General features: G+C 46.7%; 1 protein-coding gene across 1 annotated transcript in view; it reads right to left on the bottom strand.

Moving 5' to 3' along the window:
* Positions 1–1,922: 1,922 nt before the first annotated feature.
* The window catches only part of XPC (XPC complex subunit, DNA damage recognition and repair factor), a 52,921-nt gene continuing 34,155 nt past the window's right edge, over positions 1,923–20,688 (bottom strand). Inside the window, exons 12-16 of the mRNA XM_082265399.1 lie at positions 14,175–14,312; positions 13,891–14,060; positions 11,811–11,904; positions 11,542–11,625; positions 1,923–2,288 (exon numbers count right to left, since the gene is read on the bottom strand). Of these exons, the coding sequence (XP_082121525.1) occupies positions 2,076–2,288; positions 11,542–11,625; positions 11,811–11,904; positions 13,891–14,060; positions 14,175–14,312 (699 nt within the window). The 3' untranslated portion in view covers positions 1,923–2,075. The remainder of the gene's footprint in view (positions 2,289–11,541; positions 11,626–11,810; positions 11,905–13,890; positions 14,061–14,174; positions 14,313–20,688) is intronic.

Below are 20,688 nucleotides of genomic sequence, written 5' to 3'. Positions count from 1 at the left end.
TGTGGAGGGGGTGGGACCCGCCGATTCAGGCTTTCACGGCTCGCTCAGAGGCTGAGCTGGGTGTCAGTCCAGGCACCTGGCGGATGCTGACTCCACGGTCGCAGTGACGAGGTGCCTGGACCAACATCTGTGATGTCAGCAGAGAGGTCACAGGAGTGCAAAACAAACTGCACTCCGGTGTTAATTTTTACATCAATTTCGATTTAGTTTTAGTTCTAGTCTTTTGACTAAAATGCCGTTTTAGTCGTATTTTAGTCATCCGAGTTGTTTTAGTTGTATTTTAGTCTACTAAAATCTAATGGGTTTAGTTAAATTTTAATGCATTATTTCTTTAGAACTGCCTAACATTATATACTCCTGGAGTAAAAATCGAACAACATGTTTATTACCGTATATACTCGAGTATAAGCTGACCCGAATATGAGCCGAGGCACCTAATTTTACCACAAAAAAATGGGAAAACTTATTGACTCGAGTATAAGCCTAGGGTGGGAAATGCAGCAGCTACTGGACTCAACTGGACCACCACGAGACCCAAAACAGGAGATGCAGGGCTATGGGCATATAACAAGACAAAAAGATTTCCAAGCTCTCCTTACCGACAAATCTGCGACCAACCGAATTGACCTGTCCAACAGTACGTGTTAAAAACAGGGGTTTAGTTGCACACATTTTGCATCTGTCCTACACCTGTCCATTAAATGCATGTGCTTCCATTGTTGGAGACTCACAGAATTTAGAGAGTTAGCACCACAGATAATGGGGTGCCTTGACGGGGCTCTGTGGCTTACGCATGTATTTGCAAATGTGCGCGCAGGCAGCTAGGGGGCGACCACGCGCTCCCGCCCCCCACTCGGCAGCGGGGAAGTCGATGCACGGGTCAGGCAGCTCCGATTGCCGTCTGCCACCCGCGCTCGCTCCCCACTGAGAGAGAAGGACGGTCTGCTGTTGTAAACATAGCTGACCGTTCTTCTCTCTGGAATGATTACAGAGCGCCTGTGATCCTTCTATATAGGATCACATGTCTCTATGATCATTTCACAAGCCACGCCCCCATACAGTTAGAATCACTCCCCTAAGCTCACATTTAACCCCTTGGTCACCCACAGTGTAAAACCCTTCCCTGCCAGTGTCATTATTACAGTAACAGTGCATATTTTTTGCTCTGATTACTGTAATAATGTCACTGGTCTCCCCAAAACTGTCAAAAATGTCAGGGGTTCGATCTGTCCGCCGCAATGTCGCAATCCCGCTAAAATCGCAGATCACTGCCATTACTCGTTATATAAAAACAAAAAAAAACAAAAACAATAAAAATGACATAAATCTTTCCTGTAGTTAGTAAACGCGATAACTTTTATGCAAACCAATCAAAATACGCTTATTGCGATTTTTTTTTTACCAAAAATATGTAGCAGAAAACAAATTGGCCTAAAATGTTAAATTTAGATTTTTAATAGTTTCTTTTTGGGAATGTTATATAGCAGAATGTGAAAAATATTTTTTTTTCAGAATCGCTGCTCTTTTTTTGTTTATAGCATAAAAAAAAAAAAAAAAAAAAAATCGCAGAGGTGATCAAATACCACCAAAAGAAAGCTCTGTTTGTGGGGGGAAAAAGGGCATCAATTTTATTTGGGTACAGCGCCACACGGCCGCACAATTGTCCGTTAAAGTAACGCAGTGCCGAATCGCAAAATATGGCCTCGTCATTAAGGGGGAAAATCTTCCGCTCCAGAAATGGTTAAAAGCCCATCCAAAATAAAAATACAAAGAAATGCACACCGTGTGTTTCTTGGCCCCTTGAATATCAATGACAACAAATTTACAAACTTGTATTTATTTCTATGAATGGAAAATGTACACGGCTTTATCTTTTTATTATAAACAAAACATTATTATCGCTACATTGGAAAAAAAAAACTGATGTCAGTTATTAGAAATGGAAAGGACTTCGACTTCTCATCCCAGCTGCTGAAGGATTACAAGCTTGCAGTCATGCTGCGACTTGTAGTTCCTCTGCAGCAGGAAAGGAGCAGATGGTCCAGGTTCGGTTGGGGTTTATAGCACTGATGCTGTCAGAGTTTCTCAAATGGGAACAAATGCTTCTCCTCCCCCTTCTTCTCCCTCCTGGTTTTTCTTTTAGCTTTCCCCTCCTTCAGTTCCTCGGCCTGGCGGTTTTGAGGCCAGGACATGGCGGTGTCCTGCGCTGGGGTCTCAGATGTTGGTTTTTCCTCCTCATCAGATGAGAATCCTCCTCCCTCGAATGCTGCGTGTGGATAATCAGCATCCTGTTATAAGAAAAAACGACTGAAGTGACATGCAGAATCATTTTCACTGCTGTCAGGATGTTAGGCTGGTGGTGGCGGACAATTTAATAATAAAAGTGGGAGTAATCTACACCTACCGCACAACGTCTGACAATACACATAAAGGGTAACTCCACTTTCGTGGGGGAAAAAAAAATCAGCAAAAAAAGAAAAAACAATATAGCGTATAAAATTGTGACACTAATCATTGTAATTGAATCAAAGTGTTGAACTCCGCGCTAAAGGATATACAGGTCCCTCTCAAAAAATTAGCATATTGTGATAAAGTTGATTATTTTCTGTAATGTACTGATAAACATTAGACTTTCATATATTTTAGATTCATTACACACAACTGAAGTAGTGCAAGCCTTTTATTGTTTTAATATTGATGATTTTGGCATACAGCTCATGAAAACCCAAAATTCCTATCTCAAAAAATTAGCATATCATGAAAAGGTTCTCTAAACGAGCTATTAACCTAATCATCTGAATCAACTAATTAACTCTAAACACCTGCAAAAGATTCCTGAGGCTTTTAAAAACTCATTACTCAAAACCGCAATCATGGGTAAGACTGCCGACCTGACTGCTGTCCAGAAGGCCATCATTGACACCCTCAAGCAAGAGGGTAAGACACAGAAAGACATTTCTGAACGAATAGGCTGTTCTCAGAGTGCTGTATCAAGGCACCTCAGTGGGAAGTCTGTGGGAAGGAAAAAGTGTGGCAGAAAACGCTGCACAAGGAGAAGAGGTGACCGGACCCTGAGGAAGATTGTGGAGAAGGACCGATTCCAGACCTTGGGGGACCTGCGGAAGCAGTGGACTGAGTCTGGAGTAGAAACATCTAGAGCCACCGTGTACAGGCGTGTGCAGGAAATGGGCTACAGGTGCCGCATTCCCCAGGTCAAGCCACTTTTGAACCAGAAACAGCGGCAGAAGCGCCTGACCTGGGCTACAGAGAAGCAGCATTGGACTGTTGCTCAGTCATGCCCAGAAGCTGTTTAGCAGGGAATGAGGCGTCGCCCCGGAAGTGACGAACGGGGCCAGTGCAGGCGCATTCTGAGAGAAGAAGACACGGCGCAGGCGATGACGTTCAGCTCCCAGTAATCATTGCAAACCGGAAATGACGGTGCGGGCCGCGGCCGCCGAGGGAGGAAGTGGAAGAAAGGTGAGTATTTCTTTTTACAATAACAAGGTAAGTAAAAAAAAAAAATCCTAACTATCCAATTCCTTTTCAGGTGAATAAAAGCAAGCGGATGGCCACAAAATCAATTGTGTCGATTTTGTGGCCGGAACTCCGCTTTAAAGTGACTCAGTGGCAGCAAAAAAACTTTGCTGTATATATCTGGTGCATCAAAGATGATAAATAATAAATGAAAATGAACTCAGTGACAAAAAAGGTTAGTGGTCCAATGAAGTGACAAAATTAGTCCATATTAGTGACAAAATTCTTCATGTAGAATATTGGGATCAACTCCGTGGTGGGTGGTAGGTGAGGTGCTCGGTGCCCCTAAGGTAGGTAGCCCACTCACCAGAGGAACAGGATCCAACAGAGGGATTACCTCCTGTATCTATATACCTGTTCTTTACCCCTGTGTGGGGTGAGTATTTCTGGTGAGTGGGCTACCTACCTTAGGGGCACCGAGCACCTCACCTACCACCCACCACGGAGTTGATCCCAGTATTCTACATGAAGAATTTTGTCACTAATATGGACTAATTTTGTCACTTCATTGGATGGGAGGGATGTCGTTCCCCAATCCCCCCCCCCCCCCAGTGTTTTTCAGGCTTACCAGTTTTATCGGAGAGCCCATGAAACGATGCGACGGTTTGCATGGCTGGCCATAGAGGTGAACAGAGACCAGATTGTCTCTGATCACCTCTATGATCTTGGGAGGACCGGAAACTATGTCATGACATCAGTTTCGGTCTAGGGCGGAAGTAAATAATTTTTTTTTAAGCAAAACTCAGATTTTTTTTTTGATCTTTTGCTTTTAAAAAGGTAGAGAGATTTGGGGTCTCTCCATAAAGAGGACCTGTCATCTGTACCAGTGTGAAAAAATAATAATAAAACGAAATAAGCAAAAACAAAAAGGTATTCGCACCACACGTGACGTATCACTTCGACCATTAGAGCAAGAGCGAGAATTCTAGCACTAAATCTCCTCTGTAACGCTAAACTGGTATCCTGTAAAAAAAATGTTAAAGCGTCGCCGATGGAGATTTTTGAGTATTGTAGTTTGTTGCTATTCCACACGCATGGCAATTTTAAAGCGCGACATGGTAGGGGTATCCATTTACTCTGTGTAACATTATCTTTTATATTTGACCAAAAAATAAGTTATAAATTGTGTTTTTTGCAGTAAAATTTATTAACCACTTGCCGACTGCCTAACGCCGATCTACGTCGGCAGTCAGCCCCTCACAGGCAAAGTGACGTAGGGCTACATCACTAGCTTGTGAGGGTCTAGGGAGCGAGCGCGCGCCCCCGGAGGCGCGCTCCCGCGTGGTCACGGACCCCCCCCCCGCGTGTGACCAGCGGACCCGATGTCCGCCGGTCACTCGGCGATCGGCGGGGGAGAGGGAGAATGTCAGGCAGCTTGTGTAAACAAGCCACCTGTCATTCTCCTCGCTGTAAAGACACTGATCACACGGATCTACTATGTAGATCCGTTGATCAGTGTCCTTACAGCTCAAGCCACAGCCAATCACAGTAGAAAGCACGCCCCTAGGGACACACACAGCCCCTCCCTCCCAAATAAAGTTAACCCCTTCACTACCAGTGTATTTTTACAGTAACAGTGCATATGTATAGCACTGATTACTGTAGAAATGTCACTGGTAACCCCAAAAGTGTCACAAATGTCAGTCAAGGGTCCGATCTGTCCGCCCCAATGTCGCAGTACCGCAAAAAAATCGCAGATCGCCGCCATTACGCGTTAAAAAAAAAAACAACAAAAATGACAAAAATCTTTCCCTTTGTTAGTAAACGCGATAATTTTTGCGCAAACCAATCAAAATACGCTTTTTGCGATTTTTTTTACCAAACATAGGTAGCATAAAACAAATTGGCCGAAAATGTTAAAAAATTTTGATTTTTACATTTTTTTGGGGGGGAATTTCATATAAAAAAAATGTGAAAAATATTGCTATTTTTGCAAAATTGACGCTCTTTTTTTTTGTTTATAGCGCGTGATCAAAAAAATCGCACAGGTGATCAAATACCACCAAAAGAAAGCTCTATTTGTGGGAAAAAAAGGACGCCAAATTTGTTTAGGTACAGCGTCGCACGACCGCGCAATTGTCCGTTAAAGTAACACAGTTCCGAATCGCAAAATACCCCCTGGTCGGAATGGGGGTAAAATCTTCCGGGGCTTAAGTGGTTAAAGTGTATTATTTTCAAAAAGGTTGCATTTGAAAAACCGTTGTGCAAATACCATGTGACAATTATAACGATTGCCATATTATTCTCTAGGCGCAGTGATGGTGAACCTTGGCACCCCAGATGTTCTGGAACTACATTTCCCATGATGCTCATGCACTCTGCAGTTGAGTTGAGCATCATGGGAAATGTAGTTCTAAAACATCTGGGGTGCCAAGGTTCGTCATCACTGCGTCTCTGCTAAAAAAAAAAACAAAAAAAAAACAAAAAAAAAAACATATTTTTGGGTTTCTTAGTCATTTTCTAGCAAAAAAATACTGATTTTTACATGTGAAAGTGCTAGAAAATACTTGGTCTTCAAATGGTTAAACTTTTCCCAGATACAGGTGGTCCCTAGGTTACAAACAGGATAGGGTCGGTAGGTTTGTTCTTAAAGCGGAGTTCCGGCCCCAAAATAGATTTTGGGCCATCCGCTTGCTGAGGGTCACCTGAAAAAGAAATGGATGCTCCCCATTTTTTTTTCTTTTTGTTCACTTACCTTGTTTTAGAAGAAAATATAATCACCTTCCTTCCACTTAATCCCTCTGCGGCCCGCACCGTCTCTTCCAGCTTGCGATGACGCTCAGCTCCCAGGAGTCAATGCCCTGCACCGGCCCCATTTGTCACTGCCGGTGCAGGCGCGCCATTCCCTGCTAAACAGCTTCTGGGCATGCCTGCACCAGAAGTGATGAGCAGGGCTGGTGCAGGGCATTCTGGGACTCCAACGTCACGGAAGAGGATGCACGCGCTGGCTTCAGCTGCCCACACCTGAGATGGCAGCGCTGGAGAAGAAAATTTTAAGGTAAGTATTTCTTCTAAAAGGTAAGTGAACCCGGGGACGGTTCAGAGGCTATCCATTGTGGAATGTACAAACCCTGACTGTTCCGGGGGTATTTTTATCTAAATTTCACCCCCAAGGCTGGAACTCCGCTTTAAGTCGAATTTGTTTGGAAGTCTGAACAGGTATATTTTTTATGTTTAGCCCCAGCCAAAATAATAATTTCTAGGTTTTTTGGATAGCATAGGGAAGGGCTAACACCCCTGTACCATTTGTTTTGCTGTCTGTACCCCTGTTCAGAAGATTTCACCTCTCTTTCTGTCCCTATTACAATTGGATTTTGAAAATGTTGGGATGTTGTGGAAACAAGGATTGGTGATAAAGCTTCAGTGGAGACACCTTTTTCCCATGAGAACTTTTCCAGGAGTGAATTTCCCTTCATAGGGGGAGATTTCCCCTCACTTCCTGTTGTCTCTCTCCGTTTGTAACCCAGTGACCGCCTGTATTAAGAATCTGAATGAATGTAGGGCCAGATCACACAGGAGCACTGTGCGATTTACATGCATTTCTGTGCGGTGCAATTTCATCTTGTTTTCTTGCCTTTATGTCGTTTGCATTTCGATGTCTGAGAGGAGGTTGTGCACCAAGGCTAAGAGTTCATTGTGGAAGGATTTCTGGATGTCTTGGCGTCCCTAACACTATAAAGCTTAGTGGTCCCTGGGACCGGGGGTGTGACGAGACCCTTGCTCGCTCGCTTCCGCTCTCCCGACACTCCTCTGCTACTAGTGAGTCAGCTTGCAGATCGCAACGTCTGATGGTTTGCTCACCCAAGGCTCCGGGATCTGAATTACAGCTATGTGCCGTTCGGAATCCATTAGAACAAACACCAGGCAGGCTGTATGTAAGCTCAAACAGGAAGGCCTTTATTGGAAGTAAACAACACACTTTTATACAGAATTGGAAACATCCCGCCCCCAACAACTGCTTTCCTATTGGTCAATTGTAAAGTACATGGTGTCCTCCTTCAGGTCCTCCTTAGCCATGCAAATGAGGACTTGAAAATGAGTCAGCAGGGATTGGTCCGATAGCTTGATTGAAAGGACTGCCATGTGTAATGAGACAGAAGCCCCAGGGGGCAATCAATGTACACAATAGCCAGACACAGAACAATGGAGCCGTCTGGAGCCTAAGACAGAGCAGAAGACCCCCCCCCCCCCCCCCCACTGTGTAACAGATTTCAAGGAGGAAAACCTCCGCATTCCAAGGTCCATGACAGGGGGACTCTGACTCTGGCATATATTTTTCACGGGGTGGAGCACTTTACTTTACATTTCTTTACTGGTTGTGGTCACAGTGATTGGAGATCATCACAGATTATTGGCACTTTATTTTATAGTGGACTGTCACCGTTATGAATATATTTTTGGTTATTAAGTGCTAACATTTTGCATTTATTATTCAGTTTTTCACTTGCACTTCAAGTTATTTATGGGGAGTTGATGTACACCCACCTGTTTGTTATATATATATGTACACTGGAAAATGCAAGTTATGTCACAACAGTGCCTTACTTTAATAGAGATTTCAGTACAATTTCAGCCCATTCATTTTCAATCGCTTGAAAACCTCATAAAAAGTAGTACATGCACTACTTTTAAAAACTCCCTTCAACTGGATCACATGGTACTTCAGTACCACGCAATCCAGTGTGAGCAAACGCAATGCATTTGGGGTGTCATTAACTTAATATTGACACCAGTCTTAGGTCACAACTGCGGTGCATTTTAAATGCAGTGTGGGAAACGCGCAAAGAATGTGGGTTTCCCGCACCACGCTCTGGTGTGAACAGGCCCGTACTAAAGATGTAGATGTTTACTCATTAAAGTATAGGTATACCTAGCCTTATAAATAAAGAAAAATGTTTGACTCATGACCCCCCGTTGCTCTCACCACTCTGCCAAATACTCTCCCTAACCAAGCACTCCACCAAACACCCCCCTGCTCTCACTACTGCAAATACTCCCCCTCCCCAGCACTCTCCTGCTCTCACCACTGGAAATACTCCCCCCCCCAGCACTCCGACAAACACCCCCCCTGCAAATACTCCCCCCCCGAGCACTCCGCCCAACACCCCCCCACTGCTCTCACCACTGCAAATACTCCCCCCCCGAGCTTTCCACCAAACACCCCCCCCTGCTCTCACCACTGCAAATATCTCCCTCCCTAGCACTCCCCTGCTCTCACCACTGCAAATACCCCCCCCCCCACCGAGCACTCCGCCAAACACTCCCCTGCTCTCACCACTGCAAATACTCTCCCTACCCAACACTCTGCCAAACACCCCCTGCTCTCCCCACTGCAAATATCCCCCTCCCCAGCACTCCCCTGCTCTAACCACTGCAAATACTCCCCCCCCGAGCACTCCGCCAAACACTCCCCTGCTCTCACCACTGCAAATACTCCCCCTCCCCAGCAATCTGCCAAACACCCCCCTGCTCTCACCACTGCAAATACTCCCCCCTCCCTAGCACTCCCCTGCTCTAACCACTGCAAATACTCCCCCTCCCTAGCACTCCCCTGCTCTCACCACTGCAAATACTCCCCCCCGAGCACTCCGCCAAACACCCCCCCCGTAAATACTCCCCCCCGAGCACTCCGCCAAACACCCCCCCCCCTGCTCTCACCACTGCAAATACTCCCCCCCCCAACACTCTGCCAAACACCCCCCTGCTCTCACCACTGCAAATTTCTCCCCTTCCCCAGCACTGCCCTACTCTCACCACTGCAAATACTCCCCCCCCCCCCCCAGCACTCCGCCAAACACTCCCCCTGCTCTCACCACTGCAAATACTCTCCCTACCCAACACTCTGCCAAACACCCCCCTGCTCTCACCACTGCAAATTTCTCCCCCTCCCCAGCACTCCCCTACTCTAACCACTGCAAATCCTCCCCCCCCCCCCGCAGCACTCCGCCAAACACTCCCCTGCTCTCACCACTGCAAATACTCTCCCTACCCAACACTCTGCCAAACACCCCCCTGCTCTCACCACTGCAAATTTCTCCCCCTCCCTAGCACTCCCCTGCTCTCACCACTGCAAATACCCCCCCCCCCCCCCCCACCGAGCACTCCGCCAAACACTCCCCTGCTCTCACCACTGCAAATACTCTCCCTACCCAACACTCTGCCAAACACCCCCTGCTCTCCCCACTGCAAATATCCCCCTCCCCAGCACTCCCCTGCTCTAACCACTGCAAATACTCCCCCCCCCGAGCACTCCGCCAAACACTCCCCTGCTCTCACCACTGCAAATACTCCCCCTCCCCAGCAATCTGCCAAACACCCCCCTGCTCTCACCACTGCAAATACTCCCCCCTCCCTAGCACTCCCCTGCTCTAACCACTGCAAATACTCCCCCTCTCTAGCACTCCCCTGCTCTCACCACTGCAAATACTCCCCCCCCGAGCACTCCGCCAAACACCCCCCCCGTAAATACTCCCCCCCGAGCACTCCGCCAAACACCCCCCCCCTGCTCTCACCACTGCAAATACTCCCCCCCCCCCAACACTCTGCCAAACACCCCCCTGCTCTCACCACTGCAAATTTCTCCCCTTCCCCAGCACTGCCCTACTCTCACCACTGCAAATACTCCCCCCCCCCCCCCCAGCACTCCGCCAAACACTCCCCCTGCTCTCACCACTGCAAATACTCTCCCTACCCAACACTCTGCCAAACACCCCCCTGCTCTCACCACTGCAAATTTCTCCCCCTCCCCAGCACTCCCCTACTCTAACCACTGCAAATACTCCCCCCCCCCGCAGCACTCCGCCAAACACTCCCCCTGCTCTCACCACTGCAAATACTCTCCCTACCCAACACTCTGCCAAACCCCTCCTGCTCTCACCACTGCAAATACTCCCCCTCCCTAGCACTCCCCTGCTCTAACCACTGCAAATACTCCCCCCTCCCCAGCACTCCCCTGCTCTCACCACTGCAAATACTCCCCCCCCCCGAGCACTCCGCCAAACACCCCCCCCTGCTCTCATCACTGCAGATACTCCTCCCCCCGAGCACTCCCCTGTTCTCACCACTGCAAATACTCTCCCTACCCAACACTCTGCAAACCCCCCCCCCCCCCACTCTCACCACTGCAAATGCTCCCATCTCTCCTCTCCATCCTCTCCCAACACCCCCTGCTTTAAGCTCTTTGCCAAACACACCCCTGCTTCCAGCATACTGCCAACCCCCCCCCAATCCTATTCTCAGCACTCTGACAAATATTCCCTACACTCCGCCTCCCCCCTTACTCTCAGCAGTATGCCAAACACCACCCACTCCCCCTGACTCCCAACACCCTGCCAAATACCCTCTTCTCACTTTCAGCACTCTGCTAACCCCTCCCTCCACCTTCCCGACTACCACTTTGTCAAAAGCCCCCTGCTCACATTACTCTGCCAAGCACCCCATCAGCTCCCATAACTACTCTGCTCTCAGCACTATGCCAAACACCCCCCACTCCCCCTGGCTCCCAGCACCCTGCCATACACCCCCTTCTCACTTTCAGCGCTCAAACAGCCCTGACAAACAACCCCCCCAAGCATGCCAAATGCCCACTTCTCTTACTACTCAAACACCCCACCTGCTCCCATCACTCTGCCAGACCCCCACTCCCATATTCCCAGCACTCTGCCTGGTTCACAACACCCTGCCAAACACCCCCACCCGCTTTCAGCACTGCCAAATGCCCCCCTTCCCTACTCTCAGCACTCTTTCAAATGCATCCTTCCTTCATTGTCCATTCTGTATTGGCACACCTTTGACAATAGGGCAATTCATCTGCTGGCTAAAACTCTTGAAAAATCCGCAACTCTACAGCTATAGTATTTGACTTGGTTCTTGCTCACATTGGGATGTTGCCACTCCTCCATAATGAAAATTATATTACAGATTTTATAAGGAGAGAGGGGACTCTGAAATCTCTCTACACGAAAGGCAAAATAATTCCTTATTCTATCGATTCCATCACTCACTCACCCTATTGCGTGCTTTTAATCTTTCCCGGATCAGAAGTCCCTTGATCAGCAGCTTCCAGTTCCCCAGGGCTCGCTTTTCACGCTTCTGCAGCACAAGAACAGATTAGGTGGTTATATGGGCGGCTCGGCCCTAAAATTATCACAGTCGTGTTTCAGCTGGCGGATGATTCTTTTTAGCAGCAGGGAAGATGCTGGGGAACCCAGACAATGGGGTGACAATCCATGCATCCCCATGCAGATCTGTTTTATTGCAAGGACTCATCGACTCACCTCCTTCTGCTTGCGCTCGATCTCAACCTGTTCGTTTTCCCAGGCGCTCATCAGGATGTCCTTGTGCTCCTCACACACTATGTAACCGTCCATCCTGAAAGAAAACCAGTTGCACATAACAGATATAAAATCTTGCTCAGAGCTGCCACAAACATTACAATTTCTACTACAGGAGCAGGAAAAAAATGTAGGTACAGGATTAAAGTGACCCTACACACAAAAGTGTACAGGCTCCCCTCCTGGACGGAAATGGCATACTCTGATTTTACTGCACACAGCGAGCTTCTCATAATGTGCATCAGAAGCTGCAGCAAGTCAGATAAAGCCCAAATTTCCTGTTTGGATATCCAGAATTAGCTAGCCCTTTCCTCCACAGCCTGACTGTCCCTGGCCTGCCCCTTTCATTCATTATATTTTTAGTTCTATCAAATCATGGAGGCTCAGCATCACATGCAGGTGTTCTGCATGCAAATAAAAAGTCCAAGGCTGCTCATCCATCAAGGCATTTTGATATTTGCATAACTCCTCCCAAGAGTCAGCCCACTGTTTGCATCAGGGGTGGGGGCTGTTGAGAGGAGTACTGAGGCAGAGTGATGTGATGTTTTCAGGGTGCTATGTACAGATTCCTGCTGGGACAGTAACTGGTGTGGTGGTGATCAGGGACAATATGACTTGTGTGGTGGTGATCAGGGACAATATGACTTGTGTGGTGGTGATCAGGGACAATATGACTTGTGTGGCGGTGATCAGGGACAATATGACTTGTGTGGCGGTGATCAGAAACAATATGATTGGGGTAGCGGTGATTAAGGACAATATAATTGGGGTTGCAGTAATTAGGGACAATACGACTAGTGTGGTGGTGATCACAAACACTGTACCTGGTGTGGCGGGGATCAGGGACAATATGACTGGTGTGGCGGTAATCCAGGACAATATAATTGGGGTGGCGATGATCAGGGAAAATATGAATGGTGTGGTGGTGATCAGGGACTGGGACAATATGACTTGTGTGGCAGTAAATAGGGACACTGTGTGGGAGTAAGGGATCAGGGACACTGTGAGCGGGAGGAAGCGATCGGGGACACTGAGTGGGAGGAAGCGATCGGGGACACTGTGAGTGGGAGGAAGCGATTAGGGACACTGAGTGGGAAGAAGCGATTAGGGACACTGAGTGGGAAGAAGCGATTAGGGACACTGAGTGGGAGGAAGCGATTAGGGACACTGAGTGGGAGGAAGCGATTAGGGACACTGAGTGGGAGGAAGCGATCGGGGACACTGTGAGTGGGAGGAAGCGATCGGGGACACTGAGTGGGAGGAAGCGATCGGGGACACTGAGCGGGAGGAAGCGATCGGGGACACTGTGAGCGGGAGGAAGCGATTAGGGACACTGTGATTGGGAGGAAACGATTAGGGACACTGTGATTGGGAGGAAGTGATTAGGGACGCTGTGATTGGGAGGAAGCGATTAGGGACACTGTGATTGGGAGGAAGCGATTAGGGACACTGTGATTGGGAGGAAGCGATTAGGGACACTGAGTGAGAGGAAGCGATTAGGGACACAGTGAGTGAGAGGAAGCGATTAGGGACACAGTGATTGGGAGGAAGTGATTAGGGACACTGATTGACAGCACTGGTCTGGTGACATTGTACAGATGTGGCGGCGATCAGAGATAATGACATACAGTGATATCAGAGCAGCCAGCCATTGTATATGATCACTGCCACAATGGTACAAGGCCCAATTCTAGGAGGAAGTACCGATATGTCCTCCCAGGATGAGAGCGCACCCGCCTGGCCATTTATTTAAATTGTCCGGGCAGGAAGTGGTTAAAAAACTAGTAATTGATAAAACACAGATGTAATAGGAATGCATGTGCTGGTCAATGCTGCCACTTTTTAGCGGCCATGCTGCAGCCTGAACAAGTACTGATCATTCCAGGCCTACTCGCTGTGTCCGCTCTCGTATCAGCTGTATACAACTGAGCCTCGGCCCTCTGGACGGGGTGTAATCACAAGGTATGCTGCAGGAATTCAGTACAGACCGGGGCTACAATGACAAAGGACCCTTCAGCCTTACACTGGGTGCGAGAAGCCGCCGTGGAAGTCAAATCCGGTGACGGCGTGGACGCAGTCGATGTCCAGCTTCCTGGCCACGCGGTGCAGGTTAGCCAATCGCAGTTGAACACAGCCTATCGGCAACATGCAAGGCTTGAACAGATAAACGTTTCCAAACTCGTTGCGTGGAACCTGCAAGTAAAAGGAAAAGTGGAGAGCAGACAAGATGAGCGAGAGACTCCTTCAGTGAGACCAGAGGTGACCCCCGGACACAGCCAGAGGTGACCCCCGGACACAGCGACTCACCTTCCCATCCACAGCGATGGGCGGCTGATACTCCTCCGTCTGCCACAGGCCAAACAGACCAAGGTCATTGCTGTCCTTCTTCTCTCGATCCATCCATATATGGGCTTTTCTCGCTCGGTTGGACCGTCCTTTCACCATCTGTGCAGCAGACAACCAGAGAAATGCTGACACCGAGCAATGGACTTTGTCTGCACAAAGTGGACTTGCTTTATATATGTAACGTAAAAGCTGAACTCTAGACCAACCCCAGAAAAAAAAAAAACAGATGAAATACACTTACAGTGGGTACGGAAAGTATTCAGACCCCCTTAAATTTTTCACTCTTTGTTATATTGCAGCCATTTGCTAAAATCATTTAGGTTCATTCTTCTTCCTCATGAATGTACACATAGCACCCCATACTGACAGAAAAACACAGAATTGTTGACATTGTTGCAGATTTATTAAAAAAGAAAAACTGAAATATCACATGGTCCTAAGTATTCAGACCCTTGGCTCAGTATTTAGTAGAAGCCCCCTTTTGATCTAATACAGCCAGGAGTCTTTTTGGGAAAGATGCAACAAGTCTTTCACACCTGGATTTGGGGATCCTCTGCCATTCCTCCTTGCAGATCCTCTCCAGTTCTGTCAGGTTGGATGGTAAACGTTTGTGGACAGCCATTTTTAGGTCTCTCCAGAGATGCTCAATTGGGTTTAAGTCAGGGCTCTGGCTGGGCCATTCAAGAACAGTCACGGAGTTGTTGTGAAGCCACTCCTTCGTTATTTTAGCTGTGTGCTTAGGGTCATTGTCTTGTTGGAAGGTAAACCTTCGGCCCAGTCTGAGGTCCAGAGCACTCTGGAGAAGGTTTTTGTCCAGGATATCCCTGTACTTGGCCGCATTCATCTTTCCCTCGATTGCAACCAGTCGTCCTGTCCCTGCTGCTGAAAAACACCCCCACAGCATGATGCTGCCACCACCATGCTTCACTGTTGGGACTGTATTGGACAGGTGATGAGCAGTGCCTGGTTTTCTCCACACATACCGCTTAGAATTAAGGCCAAAAAGTTCTATTTTGGTCTCATCAGACCAGAGAATCTTATTTCTCACCATCTTGGAGTCCTTCAGGTGTTTTTTTAGCAAACTCCATGCGGGCTTTCATGTGTCTTACACTGAGGAGAAGCTTCCGTCGGGCCACTCTGCCATAAAGCCCCGACTGGTGGAGGGCTGCAGTGATGGTTGACTTTCTACAACTTTCTCCCATCTCCTGACTGCATCTCTGGAGCTCAGCCACAGTGATCTTTGGGTTCTTCTTTACCTCTCTCACCAAGGCTCTTCTCCCCCGATAGCTCAGTTTGGCCGGACGGCCAGCTCTAGGAAGGGTTCTGGTCGTCCCAAACGTCTTCCATTTGAGGATTATGGAGGCCACTGTGCTCTTAGGAACCTTAAGTGCAGCAGAAATCTTTTTGTAACCTTGGCCAGATCTGTGCCTTGCCACAATTCTGTCTCTGAGCTCTTCAGGCAGTTCCTTTGACCTCATGATTCTCATTTGCTCTGACATGCATTGTGATCTGGAAGGTCTTATATAGACAGGTGTGTGGCTTTCCTAATCAAGTCCAATCAGTATAATCAAACACAGCTGGACTCAAGTTAAATATATGAGTGTCACAGCAAAGGGTCTGAATACTTAGGACCATGTGATATTTCAGTTTTTCTTTTTTAATAAATCTGCAACAATGTCAACAATTCTGTGTTTTTCTGTCAGTATGGGGTGCTATGTGTACATTCATGAGGAAGAAGAATGAACTTAAATGATTTTAGCAAATGGCTGCAATATAACAAAGAGTGAAAAATTTAAGGGGGTCTGAATACTTTCCGTACCCACTGTATGTGAGCCAAAGAATTTGTATTTCTGTCCATCCAGTCTTAAGATTTGCACCGCTCTGCCACACAGTGCAGCTCTCTGGCAGAGCAGCAGACCGGATTTGATTCTCAGTTGCATTTAAGTAGCACCTGCAGGTCTTCTCTCTCCCTTAGCCTGTAAAATGACAGTGAAAAAAGAAGCAGCAGAGTGATAAACTCCTCTCTCTGCTCTCCCCTATCTGCAGGGCCATTGCACTGCAGCAACTTGTGATTGTCTCTCCCAGTATAAGCTCTGCTGTATAGAAGAGGATTAATCCAAGTCTTACTAAGATACCTAAAGCAGAACTAAAAGGAATGCATTAGGGTAAAAAATGTTTCGATAGTAGCATCCCATGAACCGTGATGTCACGCAGCCACCAAGATCTGTGCAGAGTGGGGAGCAGAGGAATGGGAATGTGATTACAAGCGCTTTTGATTTTATATTTTGTAAGTGGTTTTTATATGGGGGCTTTTAATAAACTTTACAAACGAACTGAATATCCGCGCTACCAGTGTAAGCAGCTGCCATAAACCACAATGTGATCAGAAAATGAAATATAAAATGCAGCGCTGAAAATGAAATCCTATGTATATATGGAAATGTAAATACAATAAAAAATAACGATAAAATTCTGGAACAGTCCAATCCACTCATGCACCATGGCAAGTGAGGAAATCCGTCTAATAGGTGCTTGAAAAAGTGAGAACCTCCACCACATGTATAGTGACCAATTGGCCTCTTACCGAATACAGGTGACCAATGCTCTCACAAAGGTCATTAACGCTTTTGCTCAAGGCAGGACGACCAGATTCCCAAAATGATGACAGAAGCTCCTAGATTTCTTAGATCTCCTTCCAAGGATAGGATCTATCATGTAGTGTCCCTCTCAGACATGGAATAGAGACAGGGAAAGACCATGGTGCAGTATGTTCCAAATAAAAGCGTTTATTTAAAATAAAATGCACTCACCACACGTAAAAACATGAGGGACCTTAAGAATAAAATTCAATGATCGCTGGCGGGCGATGCATTCAATCCGGCTTGTGACGTCGACGCTGACAGCTCCGCCTACATGTTTCGCAGGCAACTGCGTCATCAGGGGGGGGGAGGGAGCAGCGTAATAGACGTCTTATAAAGGCCAATAGAAACCGGACGTGCAAGCGGTCAATCGGCACGCCCTCCGAGGTCACACAGGAAGTGAAACCACGTATGGACCGCATTACGACACCGAAAGGGGTTCTCAGACCTTAGAACTAAAGGCTGATGAACCGGAAGTGTGCCTTCGTTCCGGAAACAAAACAAATGATCATCTCCCGGAAAGATGCATCCACCTTCCATGAGAAAGATCATTTAACGAAAACTCATTATACATGGATAAAAAAGGTATATGTCCACAAATGGGAAATATTACCAAAACTATATCAAAAAACATGAATTATTGTAAACAGCCCCATAGACCATCCAAGGACTCATGGGAGCTAATATGTAAAAACCGGATGTGGATCTCCAAACCCAAACCGGGGGAGAAATACAAGAATTAAAATCGAAAAAGAGTCGAGGTCACAAGCCAGAAGAATTACCAATATAACAAACATATACAATGGTGATATAAAAATCCAAAAAGTATACAATAACTCAAAGCATACAGGTTAAATGAATGTGTACAATCTAACACAACTTGATATAAAATTTAGAATCAGAAAATGATTTTATACCAGCATAATAGTCCATAACGACATAAAACACAATGTCCAAGGTTAACTGTTATTAATGAATGAATTGAGATCCAGGTCTACATTCAAACCAGATGGCCTAAGGCATTTGAGGAGATAAATCCATCGGGTTTCTAACTGTGAGATACCTCTACGTAGGTTGCCACCCCGCCAGTTAGATTGGAAAAGATCAATGACCATAAATGAGGTCCCTGTAGGGTCCCTCCCATGGTATTTGTCATAATGTTTGGATAGGTTGTGCTTCGGAAAACCCCTGCGAATGTTACCGATGTGCTCATTCATTCTCACCCGAAACTCCCTAATGGTACGCCCTACATAGTGTAGCCCACAGGGACAGGTGATTAAGTACACTACATTTTTAGTGCTGCATGTTGCAAAACATTTGATGTCATAGGTTAAACCTGTCGCATTGCACAAAAATTGAGTGTACTTCCGCTGTTTCAAATGATTAATTGAACAGACAGCACAACGTCTGCAAGGGTAGAACCCATCTCTGTCAAAAAAGAATTTAGGTCTAGTGGGAGGATCAATGATGTTCGGTGCTATCCTTAACCTTAATGGAGGGGCACCCCTAAAGACAACCGGGGGCTGGTCTGGAATCAAAGAACCCAGGACCCTGTCACTCTTCAGAATGCCCCAGTGTTTAGTCAAAATTCTTTTCACCAAAAAATGGTGAGAAGAATAGGACGTAAAAAAGGAAAAACGAGGTGAAAACCTAGTTGTCTCCCCCACTGGCCCATTAATAGGTAAAACCTCCCTCTCACGGTACAAGATCAGACTCCTATCCTCCTCCGCAGTGGCACGAATAGCGGAGTCAAGTTCGTCTGATCCATAACCTCTGTCCAGGAATCGTTCTTTTAGTACCTTGGCCTCCTCAAGGAAGTCCTGCAACAAAGTGCAGTTTCTCCTGAGTCTCCGAAACTGACTTTTAGGGACACCTTTTAGCCATGGTCTATGATGACAACTCTCTAGGCTGATGAACCCATTACGGTCCGTTTCTTTAAAAAACGTAGATGTGATTAGTTTATTATCCTGGACCCGAATTCTCAAATCCAGAAAACTAATCTCCTCCCTACTGATATCATGTTTCAGGGCTATGCCGCGATCATTGTTGTTCAGAGTGGAGAAAAAGGACTCTAAAGAGTCCCTATCTCCACCCCAAATCAACAATATATCGTCGATATAGCGCCCCCAATACAGGAGTTCAGGGATGTTCTGTCCATAAATGACTTCACCTTCCCACCTGGCCATGAAGAGGTTAGCCATTGAGGGGGAGTGATCGCTATATCACTCAACACCCCAATGAGGGTTGGAACAGACAGGGTGATTTCCAAAGGGGTCAGGGCGATTATGGTCCTTCAGGAACCCCCTCCTATAGAGGTACCCCGGATTTGAGGAGGCCTTACCAATATGATTATAGAGAAGAATGGCCCCAACAGGATGTAAGGTCACATGCCCCCTCGGGCCATGGTCAACAGTTTTTTCCCGAGGGAAAGAACAAATTCAAAAGAAGGTTAGACCAAAACGAGGGTCCAGGGGGGGTAGAAGACTCAGGGCAAAAAAGAACAAGGCGGGCCTAAGAGACCAAGGTCTTTTCAATCTGAGTAATTCAATATTGAGTGAGGAGGAGAAGCTTGTTCTTGGCGCGGGTATGAAGTTTGTACCTCCTCGCAGCCTGAACAAGTTTAATGTATTTATAGATGTACATAAATATGTCAGGAAGTTGCATGTCCAGAGATATTTAACTTCCAACCCTATTAGAAGCACCATCCCTAATTCAGATGGCTTTAGACATTCATCTCTAGCCAATGCATCACTTTTCAATCCGCCAGTGAATCTTCCACCCTCTCTGAATGTGTTCAGGGATGTGGTACTCGCGGATTTAGAAAAGGTGAATTGCAAGAGGGTGTACATGGATCCCAAATTTAAAGTGGGTATGGATTCCCTTAACAAACGTAATGACATTGTGGTACGCCCGGCGGACAAGGGCGGAGGGGTAGTGATCTTGAATAGGGTGGACTACTGTGCAGAAATGCACAGGATATTGTCCGATCAGGACACTTATCGCCCCTTGCCCAAGAATCCCACTGCTTCCTATAAGAAGGATTTGGTCTCACTGGTGGAGGATGGTTATAAGCAACAAATTTTGAATAAAAAGGAGAAGGAGTTCTTGATTCCTGTGGCACCTCGTATACCCATCATGTACTATTTGCCCAAAGTCCACAAGGACCCTCTCCACCCCCCAGGAAGACCTATCATTAGTGGCATAAATTCTATTACATCTAAAGTAGGGCGCTATATAGATCATTATCTCCAACCCATTGTCACTACTATGCCATCATATATCAGGGATACCACTCAGGTGGTTAGATCTCTGGATTCTTTTGAGTGGAGAGAGGGCCTTCTGCTGGCAACAGCGGATGTGAATTCTCTCTACACGATTATCTCTCACCATCATGGACGAGAGGCTGTACAATATTTTCTTCGGGAGGATGCGTCTCTTCCTAGGAAACAACAGGAGTGCATACTTAACCTTATGGATTATGCGATGGGGCATAATTTTTTCTGGTTTGGTGGCACCCACTATGTGCAATGCAGAGGTGTAGCCATGGGGGCAAAATTTGCCCCCTCAATGGCTAACCTCTTCATGGCCAGGTGGGAAGGTGAAGTCATTTATGGACAGAACATCCCTGAACTCCTGTATTGGGGGCGCTATATCGACGATATATTGTTGATTTGGGGTGGAGATAGGGACTCTTTAGAGTCCTTTTTCTCCACTCTGAACAACAATGATCGCGGCATAGCCCTGAAACATGACATCAGTAGGGAGGAGATTAGTTTTCTGGATTTGAGAATTCGGGTCCAGGATAATAAACTAATCACATCTACGTTTTTTAAAGA

This window comes from Pelophylax lessonae, assembly GCF_965119305.1.
Source record: "Pelophylax lessonae genome assembly, chromosome: 8".
Lineage (NCBI taxonomy): Eukaryota > Metazoa > Chordata > Amphibia > Anura > Ranidae > Pelophylax > Pelophylax lessonae.
The sequence above is the reverse complement of the archived record's forward strand: the minus strand, read 5'-3'. Positions and strand labels throughout refer to the sequence as shown.